Source organism: Artibeus jamaicensis, unplaced genomic scaffold (genome assembly GCF_021234435.1).
Source record: "Artibeus jamaicensis isolate MK-2021 breed Jamaican fruit bat unplaced genomic scaffold, CSHL_Jam_final contig_482, whole genome shotgun sequence".
Taxonomy (NCBI): Eukaryota; Metazoa; Chordata; class Mammalia; order Chiroptera; family Phyllostomidae; genus Artibeus; species Artibeus jamaicensis.
This window is the reverse complement of record NW_026521857.1, coordinates 14332520-14344595: the sequence shown is the minus strand read 5'-3', so window position 1 is coordinate 14344595 and position 12076 is coordinate 14332520. Positions and strand designations below refer to the sequence as shown.

Below are 12076 nucleotides of genomic sequence, written 5' to 3'. Positions count from 1 at the left end.
GGATTATGCCTATGAATAATGCAAATCCTTATTTTTCCCTCAAAAATTTGGGTGAAAAAATTATGCAGTATACATGGCAAAATACAGAAAAATGACAAGCCATAAAGAAAAGGAGAGAATCCTAAAAGCTGCAAGAGAAAAACAGGTAATTACATACAACGGAACACAAACTCTCTGATCTCTCAAAGGAAACGTTTCGGGCCAAAAGAAAGTGACGTGAAATATTTAAGGTAGTGAAAAGTAAGGGCCTACAACCAAGGCTACTTTACCCAGCAAGTCTATCATTGAAAAGTAAAGGAGATGGCCCTGGCTGGTGTGGCTCAGTGGATTGAGTGCCAGACTGTGAAGCAAAGGGTCACTGGTTCGATTCCCAGTCAGGGCACATTCCTGGGTTGTGGGCCAGGTCCCCAGTGGAGAACACATGAGAGGCAACCACACATTGATGTTTCTCTTCCTCTCTTTCTCCTCTTTCCCTTTCTCTAAAAATAAGTAAAATCTTTAAAAAAAAATTGAAGGAGAAATAAGGGACTTCCTAGACAAGAAAAAGCTAGGAGCGTGTTAACACCAAACTAGTACTGTAACAAATGTTAAAGAGCCTGCTTTAGGGGGAGGGGGATGAGGGAAAAAAGCCTAGCAACAAAATGGCACTACATATGTACCTATCAATAATCACCTTAATAAATGGCTTAAATGCTACAACCAAAACATATACAGTAGCAGAAAATCAAACCCATATATAGATATATATATATACTGCCTCCAGGAGACCCATCTCAGATTGAAAGATAAAAACTAAAAGGGATGGAAAAAGATATTTCATTGCAGTGGAAAAGAAAAAAGCTATGGTAGCAGTACTTATATGTGACAAAACAGACTTTAAAACCAAGACAATAGTAAGAGACAGAAGGACACTACATAATGAAAAAGGGAACAATTCAATAAGAAGATATAACCCTACTAAACATTTATGCATGTAACATAGGAGCACCTAAATATATAAAACAAATCTTGATGGACATAAATGGAGAGATTGACAGAAATACAGTCATAGTTGGGGATTTTAACACCCCATTGACTTCAATGAATAGATCTTTCAAACAGAAAATCAGCAAGGAGACAGCAGCCTTAAATTAGATTAAATGGATTTAATTGATATCTTCAGAGCATTTCATTCTAAAGCAGCAGAATGTACATATGCTTCAAGTGCACGTGGAACATTTTCTAGGATAGACCACATGTTAGGACACAAAACAAGTCTCAATAAATTTAAGAAGATTGAAATTATATGAAGCATCCTCTCTGACTACAATGTTATGAAACTAAAAATAAGTCACAAGAACACTGAAAAACATGCAAAGACATGGAACATGTTATTATACAATGAATGGGTTAACAAAGAGATCAAGGAAGAAATCAAAGGTACCTTCAAACAAATGAAAATGAGGACAGGACAATCCAAAATCTGTGTGACACAGGTAAAGCAATAGTAAGAGGGAAGTTCATAGCATTACAGGACTGTAGCAAAAAAAAAAAACACACAAACACAAAAAAAACAGACAAACATAAACAAAAAGATCAAATAAACAATCTAAATTTACTCTTAAAGGAACTTGAAAAAGAACAAACAAAACCCAAAGTCAGTAGAATGAAGGAAGATCAGAGCAAAAATAAATGAGATAGTGTCTAAAAAAATGACATAAAAGATCAGTGAGCTCTGGCTGGTGTAGCTCAGGGGATTGAGCACAGGCTGGGAACCAAAGGGTCACCAGTTTAATTCCCAATCAAGGCACATCCCTGGGTTGCGAGCCAGGTTCCCAATACAGGGCATGTGAGAGGCAACCACACCTCAATATTTCTCTCCTCTAAAAATGAATAGGTAAATCTTAAAAAAAAAAAATCAATGAACCCAAGAGCTGGTTCTTTTTTTTTTTAATTTTTGTATTGATTATGTTGTTACAGTTGTTCTATTCCCTTTTTCATTCCCCTCCACCCTACCCCCCATCCCCACCATTACCCCCCCTTTAGTTTATGACCATGTGTCTCAAGTCCTTTAGATTCTATATTTCCCATGCTATTCTTGCCCCCCCACTATTTTCTATCTACTGTCTATGCTACTTATTTTCTGTACCTTCTCCCCCCTTCTCCTCCTCCCACTCCACTGTTGCTAACCCTCCTTGAGATCTTCATTTCTATGTTTCCACTCCTGATCTAGCTGTCCTTTTAGTTTGCTTTCGTTTTAGGTGTGGTTGTTAATAACTGTGAGTTTGTTGTCCTTTCACTGTTCATGTTTCTTTAACTCTTTTCTTAGATAAGTCCCTTTAACATTTCATATAATAAGGGTTTGGTGATGATGAACTCCTTGAATTTGACCTTATCTGAGAAGCACCTTATCTGTCCTTCCATTCTAAATGAAAGTTTTGCTGGATAGAGCACTCTTGGTTATAGGTCTTTGGATTTCATGACTTGGAATACCTCTTTCCAGTCCCTTCTTGCCTGTAAGGTCTCTTTTGAGAAATCCGCTGACAGTCTGATGGGGACTCCTTTGTAGGTGACTGTCCCCTTAGCTCTTGCTGCTTCTAGGATTCTCTCCTTCATTTTAATTTTGGCTAATGTAATTATGATGTGCCTTGGTGTGTTCCTTCTTAGGTCCAACTTCTTTGGGACTCTCTGGGCTTCCTGGATTTCCTAGAAGTCTATTTCCGTTGCCAGATTGGGGAAATTCTCCTTTATTATTTGTTCAAAGAAGTTTTCCACTAGTGGCTGTGCCTTTCCCCCTTCTGGTACCCCTATAATTCGGATGTTGGAGCGTTTAAAGATGTCCTGGAGGTTCCTAAGACTCTCCTCATTTCTTTGAATTCTTGCTTCTTGACTCTTTTCTGTTTGGCCATTATTTGCATTCTTCTGGTCCACTCCATTGATTTGAGTCCCAGTTTTCTTTTCATTGCTATTGGTGTCCTGTGCAATTCCATTCATTTCAATTAGTTTCACCTTCATATATTTGTCTAATTTGTGGGTATAATCAACCAGTTCTGTGAGGATCCTGATGACCAGTGTTTTAAACTGTGCGTCTGAGAGTTTTGCTATTTCTTCATCGCTTAAATCTATAGGCTCTGGGGCTTTGAGATTTTCTTGCAACATTTTTGGTCTGTTCAGGCCCTTTAAGTGTGAGAAGCGGGGCCTTGGACTCCCAGGTCGCTGGGTTGTGACGCTGTATGTGGGGGCATGGTCAGAGCAGCGAAATGGCGACCCCCTCTGCTGTTTCTCCCAGCTGGGTGAGGATCAGCACCTTAGGTGGTTCACCTGGGCCGGGCCACTCAGAGTCGCTGGGTTATGACGCTGTATGTGGAGGTGGGGTCAGAGCAGGGAAATGGCGGCACCCTCCACTGCCACTTGCCTCTGGGACCCGTCGGGCCCCGGTCCAACTGCCCACTCCCTCGCCTGTCTACCCGCGCACAAATGCGCGACCACAGTCAACACGCAGCCCCGCTACCCCGCTGTCTCCCCCACGGTCGCTCGCCTGGTCGCTCACTTGGTCGCTCACTAGGTCCAACCCTGCGCCTGGATTCCGCGCGTCTGGATTCCACACCTGAGTCCCTCTGACTGAGGTTTCCTGTGCAACCCTGCTTCACCAGCTGCTGCTTTCGCCCCTTACCGGTCAGGCTGAAGAATTTGTTGTTAACGGACTTCCGAGAAGTTCAATTTTCCGTGTTCTGGCTGTGTTTTCTGTTGCTAATATTTAGTTGTCTCTAAACTTGGTTGTGTGAGAAGGCAGGGCACATCTACCTATGCCTCCATCTTGGCGGAAGTCCCAAGAGCTGGTTCTTTGAAAAGCTAACAAGATTAACAAACCTTTAACCAGACTCATCAAGAAAAAAGAGAGGACACAAATGAATACAGTCACAAATGGAAGAGGAGAAATAATGACAGACACCAAAGAAAAACAACCGGCTATAAGGAAATATTATGAACAACTATATGCCAATAAACTGGACAACCTGGACCAATGGATAAAATCTTAGAAACATACAATCTTCCAAAGCTAAATCAAGAACAATCAGAGAGTCTGAATAGGAAGATTACAGCTAGGGAAATTGAAGCAGTAATCAAAAAACTCCCAAGAAAAAAAAGCCCTGGAACTGATGAATTTTAGTGATGAATTTAGATGAATTTTACCAAACATTCCAAGAAAAACTAGCACCTTTGCTTCTCAAACTATTTCAAAAAATTAAAGGTGAGAGAAGGCTCCTCATTCTATGAGGCCAGCATTATCCTAATACCAAAATCAGATAAAGACACTACAAAAAAAAGAAAATAATAGACCATCATCCTAGATGAACTTAGATGCTCAAATCCTCAACAAAATATTAGCAAACCAAATACAATAATTCGTCAAAAAGATCATACACCATGATCAGGGGACTTCCAGCCAAGAGGGAGGTATAGGTAGACACACTGTGCCTCCTCGCACAAACAAAATAAGCACAACAACAACTTAGAAACAAAATAAACACCAGAACTGACAGAAAATTGAACTGTATGGAAGTTGATAACCAAGGAGTTAAAATAAACACATTCATCCAGACTGTTAGGGCAGAGTCGGGCAGCTGAACAGAGAGGGGTCGGGGTACAAAGAGTGGTGGTACTGAGTGTGTAAGGCACCCCAGGCATGTAGGCGGTGATGGCCAGACCCCAGGCACAGGGTGGCAGTGGGCAGACCCAGCAAGGCGGCAATTGTGAAGTGAGGCACTACATGCAAGGCAGCTGGCTGACTGGATGGTCCCACATTTGTGTGCAGATAAACCAGGCAAAACTGGGGAGCAAGAGACCATGCAACCCAGGGTCCCAGCGCCAGGAAATAAAGCCCCAAAACATGAATTGAAAATACCTGTGGGGGTTGAGGTGCACAGAGAGACTCCCAAACTCATTGGAGAGACCCACAGGGCAGTAGAACATACACAAGCCCACCCACATGGGACTCAGCACCAGAAAGGCCCAGTTAGCTTTCGGGAAGTGGCGGAAAGGACTGAAATTTGACAGTAAGCGGAGCAAGTGCCCTTGTACCCTCTGGGACTCCGCCCCAACATACAGTGTCACAACCCAGCAACTGGGTTGCCCCACCCTGGTGAACACCTAAAGCTCCGCCTCTCACTATGTAACAGGCGCTACAAGACAAAAATAATTGGCTCAAATGGAAGAACAGATCAAAGCTCCACAAGAAATACAACTGAGCAACAAAGAGATAGTCAACCTAACAGATGTACAGTTCAAAACACAGGTGATCAGGATGATCACAGAACTGGTTGATTTTGGTCACGAATTAGATGAAAAAATGAAGGCTACACTAAGTGAAATGAAGGAAAATGCACAGGAAACCAATAGTGATGAAAAGGAAACTGGGACTCAAATCAATGGAGTGGACCAGAAGGAGGAAAGAAACAACCAAACAGAAAAGAAGGAAGAAACAAGAATTCAAAAAAGGTAGAGGCTTAGGAACCTCCAGGACATCTTTAAACATTCCAACATCTGAATTTATAGGGGTACCAGAGGGGGAAGAGGAACAGCAACAAGTGGAAAACTTGTTTGAACAAACAATAAAGGAGAACTTCCCCAATCTGTCAAAGGAAGTAGACTTCCAGGAAATCCAAGAAGCTCAGAGAGTCCCAAAGAAGTTGAACCCAAGAAGGAACACACCAAGGCACATCATAAGGACATTAGCCAAGATTAAAATGAAGGAGAGAATCCTAGAAGCAGTAAGAGCTAAGGGGACAGTCACCTACAAAGGAGTTCCCATCAGACTGTCAGCTGATTTCTCAAAAGAGACTTTACAGGCAAGAAGGGGCTGGAAAGAAGTTCCAAGTCATGAAAGGTGAGGACCTCCATCCAAGATTGCTCTACTCAGCAAAGCTTTCATTTAGAATGGAAGGACAGATAAAGCACTTTTCAGATAAGGTCAAGTTCAAGGAGTTCATCATCACCAAGCCCTTATTATATGAAATGTTAAAGGGACTTATCTAAGAAAAAGAAGATAAAAATATGAACAGTGAGTGGCAGCAAATTCAGTTATTAACAACCACACCTAAAACAAAAGCAAACTCAGCAGACAGCTAGGTCAGGAGTGGAGCCACAGAAATGGAGATCACATGGAGAATTAGCAACAGGGGAGTGGGAGGAGGAGAAGGGGGGAGAAGGTAGAATAAGTAGCATAGACAGTGGGGAGAAAATAGACAGGGGAAGGGCAAGAGTAGTGTGGGAAATGTAGAAGCTAAAGAACTTATTACACATGAATATGGACTAAAGAGGGAGAATGTAGATGGGAGGGGGTGTGCAGGGTGGAGGGGAATGAAGTGGGGAAAGGGGACAGCTGTAATGGCATAATCAATAAGATATATATTTTTAAAAACTTCACTGTGAAAAATTGACTAAAATTTGAAAGATTCTGTGTTGTGTATTTTTTCTCACAGTAGTTATCTCTGCCCATTTGTTAGATTTTATCAATGAAATAAATACAATTGTATTACCCTTATCTATTATTCAGAAGTTCTAAGTTCAACTACTTTGAAAATTACCAAAATAGCCTCAGTTATAAAATGAACTATCCATATAAAGATTGTAGAACATGTACTATGATTAGCTAATATTCCAGTCAGAAAATAGAATTTCTTTGTTTCCTGACACTAGCTCTCAAAGTCAATGTGAACTGGCTCTAAATCTAGGCTGAAAGGAAGTTTAAGAGAATAGAGAGAAAGAAATAAGAAAAACTAATAGAAGAGCAGAAGCTGGCATAACTATAACAATTAGAAGTAGCTATAAATAATGGAAAGCATTTCCATTAATAGCAACGTTAAATACAGAGAACAGAAACAAGTGAGAGAGAGAATAACAGTATTGGAAGCAACTGATCTTTCCATCTCACTTCCTTTAGTGCCCTAACAAATGCCTGGTATTTGAGTGCAACTGGAGCCAGAGCAAAGCTAAGGCCGTTTTCTGAGAGCCCTAAAGACATCATTATATTATGGCACACTACAATAATGATTACAACAGTGACCTTCTTTGAGTCTATATATATTCAGTATAGTACATTTTATTATAAAAGTTAGATGTTAAACTGTATGTTAAATGAAATCCTACTTTCTAAGATACTACATTTCTCAGTTATGGCTAGATAACACACAATATTTAAAAAAAAAAAAAACTCCCCACATTCACTGGACAGCGTGGCTCAGTTGGTTGGCGGTCATTGCCAGTTCGATTCCCAGTTAGGAAGTTTGATTCCTGAGTTGCAGGTCTGGTCCCAGTTGGAGAGTGTGCAAGAGGAAGCTGATCATTTTTTCTCTCTCACATTGATGTTTCTCTCCCTCTCTCTTGCCTTCCCTTCCCCTCTCTCTAAAATTAATGAGCATGTCCTCTGGCAAAGATAAAAGAAAAAACTCCTCACTTAACCCTTATATATATGTATAAACTGTATAACTACTTTATTATCATTATAAGGATGTGAATACAAGACTTACTACAAAAAATGGCCATCTAGCCACTTATAAAGTTAATCTAGGTAAAGTGATATAAAGACATCAAAGAATGGGAATATATGTTAAACTTTCATTTTGTAATGTACACTGTGATTCTGACAGTTATGAACAATATTTTTAAGAAAATAGAAAGTATCAGAGTAAAAGTAGCTGATTTACAAATTTGTATCTTATGGATACTCATAAGAAAAGGAGAATGTAATTGAACTGGAGACTACTACACATATTACTGAATTTTTAAAATTAAAATGTCTTCTCTTAACTTTCTTAGGCAGTATGATTTTTGAATGTATACAGACTCATTCTTAGGGTGGCCTAATTGGGCCAGAAGGCCCAAATGAAGGACATAAAAATAATAGAAATGAAAAGTTAATTTAATAAAGATTAACTTATTAAATATTACTAATCTCTTTATAATAGATGTTTTTTGAAAAAGTCTAGCATACTAAAGCTTTCTTGTAATGAAGACATATAAAAAAGCAGAGTAGTAGCTAATATATATTTGTTTCCTAATAGAAATTCTGAAGAGAGTTGTTTTTTTGTGTGTGTATATACATTAAATGAACAAAAGATAGTGTGTCTTTACAATTTGTAGAGAAATTTTTAGGTGCAATATTTAAGTCTTGACTAGAAAATGATATTGCCATTAACACCAAGAAGAAAAAAATTCTTTAAGGGGAATCTAGTTTTAGTTGAATTACTTAGGATGGTTTAAACATACTTCAGGTGAAATTATATAATTGTCCAAAAATGAAGGATTGAAATAGAGCTGGGAAAACCCATATGAATTGTTATAAAAGGAATTATGCTGGGAGGAAGGTTGACTTAGATGACTGATAAGAGTCTGGGATTTTCTAAGTAATTCACTTAACAAAGTGTATTGAGCACCTACTGTGTACCAATTTTTCTATAGGAATCGGAATTAACCAGATTACAAGCCAAAATTTCTAGACATGAAAAGGCAGAAGACATCAAATTTCTACCAGCCCCATTTTCATCTCCAGTAGCAATTCCTGGCATTCAAGATCCAAAATTTGCTAAATATGCTCACACAGCTGTTTTCAAGTGTAGAAAACTACGTCGCTCTATTAGTGCCAGTGACCTTAGTTTTAAAACTCGTGGTGATGAAGATCTTTCTGAAGAATTACTACAGGACTTAAAAAAAATGCAACTAGAACAACCTTTAGCATTAGAAGAAAGCCAGAAGGATCTGACTTATACCCAGTCAGACTCATTTAAACCTCTCACATATGACCTAGAAGATGACAGCTCTGAGAATGACTTCAGTACTCTCAGTGGAATGCTAAGATACATAAACAGAGAAGTGAGACTATTAAAAAAGTCTTCTATGCAAACAGGTGCTGGTTTAACTCAGGTATGTATTTCATACATTGGGATTTATAATAATTTGTCTGTTGAATATCATTTTATTGTAGAAAATTCATATATTTAAATGAAGCATGCCATTAGATGATGTATATAAATATTGTAAGTACAAAAAAATTCACTCTTAAGTTTGGAATGCTTTTACAACAAAGTTAGAGTTGAAAATTTAGCTTTGAAAAATAACTTTTGTTAAAATAGCCAATATCTTTGATTAAATATAATCTCTATGTTTGATTAAATAACTGATTCTTCCTCATTTTAGGAAAGTATTTGTAACTCTAGAATATTAAAAACTGTCTTTGGAGCTTGAAAATTAGTTTGTTTCTAGACTTCCTGCAAACCATTCTAGTAACAATGAAAATAACTTGTGTTTAGTTCATAAACTTTCACAGTGGCTCAGAATATCTCATTCACATGATTTATCTACTCCCTTTATTCTTTGAGCACATCAGCCTGTATAGGCAACTTTGCTCCTACTACACTCAACAATGTGTATAAGCATATGGAAATAAAGAATCTCTTCCAGGTAATTTAGCTTTTTTAAAGTGCTTATTTGTCTCATTTTCAAACACATCAAAATACGTTTAGTGTCCTAATCAATTTAAAAAGTGTTTTTAGAATGGATCCAAGACAAAAACTTTTGGAGTTTCTTTTTATTTCTTCATATTCATTTCTTACATTACAAAGAGCTTAATCTACTATTTATAAGTAGAAAACTATATAAATGTAATAATATTGTGGGTAAAACAAAATTTGTACATTATGAAATTGTGGTATAATAATTAAGACAATATTCTATAAAGCCTGATAAAATGTTTTTATCTAGCCTTTAAAATTATAGTTGTGTTTTCTGTATGTCATTTATTTAGCCATTTGATTAATTTATAATTTATTGAGTATCTTTTTTGTATAATCAGGCATTAGGATTATAGAAACAAATAAAAATGACCAAGAACCTATCCAAACAGAACTTATATTTTAGTGGAGAGACTATCAATAAACAAGTAAATAGGTATATGTTCCAAAGCCAGGTGAAAATAAGTGTTATGAAGAAAAGTTAGTAAGATACAATGTGACAGGAGTACTGTTTTAGATAGAGTGGTCAGGAAAGACCTCATAAGAAGGTGACATTTGATCAAAATCCTGAAGGAAGTAGGGAAGTCACTATCTCAGTATCTAGAGGAAGAGCATTGGAGGAAAGGGAACAACAGGTACAAAATGCTGAGGTGGTAGCATGCTTGGAATGTTAAAAAACAGCAAGGATGTGTGTGGCTGGTTTGGTGTAAATAAGAGGGCAGATATTAAGTGATAAGGTAAAAGATAATGTTGGGGGGTGTCCTAGGGGTCTTATAGTTCCTGAAAGAAGTTTGGATTTTATTTGAAGTGTGATGGGAAGCCATTGGAGGGTTCTGCTTAGGGATGTGACATGAAAATTTATTTTTTAAAGGATCACTCTGGCTGCTTTATGATGAATGGATGATAAAGGGACAAGAGCAGAGACCATGTAGGAGGCTACTTGTAATAATCCAGGCAAGAGATGATTTTGGATGGGCAGGAGGATAGATGTAGAACTGTTGAGAATGGTTCGATTTCTGGATATATTTTGAAGGTAGAGCCGACAGAATTTGATGTAGGTTTAGAGTGAAATAGAAGTCAAGAAAGACTACAAAGACTTTGGCCAGAGTAACTGAGTATTTACTGAGATGGGGGAATACTAGGAGATGAGCAGATTTGAAGGCAAAGGGAGAATCAAGAATTTGATTTTATTAGATATATTAAATTTGAGATTTTTTATTAGATGTCCAAGTGGAGGTAACGAATGAGAGAGATTAGTATGAGACTGAATTTATAATTTTTTAAAAGATTTAAAAATTTTTTTATTTATCTTTAGAAGGGAAGGGAAGGAGAGGAGAGAAATATTAATGTATGGTTGCTTCTGGTGCATCTTCTCCTGGGAACTGGCCCGTGCCGGAAACTGGCCTGCAACCCAGGCATGTGCCCTGACTGGGAATCGAACTGTGATCTTTTGGTTCACAGGCCTGTGCTCAATCCACTGAGGTACACCAGCCAGGGCTAATTTTTTAAAAGATTTTAAAATTATATTTTTAGAGAGATGGGAAGGGAAGAAGAAAGAGAGGCAAACACTAATGTGTGGTTGCCTCTCACGTGCCCCCCACTTGGGGACCTGGCGTGAAACCTAGGCACGTGCTCTGACTGAGACTCAAACCAGTCACTCTTTGATTCTCAGGCAGGTGCTCAATCCACTGAAATACACCAGTCAGGGCTAAAGTTATAATTTTTTTAAAAGATTTATTTATTTATTTATCTTTAGAGGGGAAGGGAAGGAGAAAAGGAAAGAAATGTCAATGCATGGTTGCCTCTCGTGTGTCCCCTGCTGGGAACTGGCCTGCAACCCAGGCATGTGCCCTGACTGGGAATTGAACCTACTCTGGTTTACAGGCCCATGCTCAATCCACTGAGCTACACCAGCCAGGCTAAAGTTATAATTTTTTGTTTTAGTTTTTATTAAATTTATTGGAGTGACACTAATAAAATCTGATAGGTTTCAAATGTGCAATTCTGTGATACGTCATCTGTGTATTGCATTGCGTGTTCACCACTCAAAGTCCGGTCTCCTTTTGTCACTATGTAGTAGACCCCCTTTACTCTTTACTAGTTCCCCACTCTGTTTTCCTTCTGGTAACCACCATACTGTTGTCTGTGTCTGAGTTTTTGTCTGTTTGTTTGGATTACATATTCCTTTGTTGCTTTCAGTTTTATATCCCACATGTAAATGAAATCATATGGTTCTTGACTTTTTCTGTGTGACTTATTTTGTTTAGCATGATATTCATGTTGTCACAAATGGCAGTAGGTCATCTTTTTATGGCTGGGTAGTATTCCATTGTATGTATGTACCACATCTTCTTCAATCACCTATTGAAAGACATTTGTGTTGTTACTATGTCTTGGCCACCATGACTAATGCCATACTGAACCAGGGGTACATATCTCTATATGAATAAATGTTTTCAAGTTTTTCCAGAAGATACCCAGAAGAGGGGTTATTGGGTCTTATGGTAACTCTATTCTTAATTTTTTGAGAAACCTCAAAAAATACTGTTTTACATAGTGGTTGTACCACTTTACCTTCCCACCAACAG

General features: G+C 38.2%; 1 protein-coding gene across 3 annotated transcripts in view; it reads left to right on the top strand.

Annotated features, from left to right (window-relative positions):
• Positions 1-12076, top strand: part of CCDC18 (coiled-coil domain containing 18) — a 126720-nt gene that overhangs the window by 103016 nt on the left and 11628 nt on the right. For all 3 annotated transcript variants that reach the window (XM_037162041.2, XM_037162042.2, XM_053668272.1), the window contains one exon: positions 8440-8901. In XM_037162041.2, coding sequence (XP_037017936.2) covers positions 8440-8901 — 462 coding nt within the window. The remainder of the gene's footprint in view (positions 1-8439; positions 8902-12076) is intronic.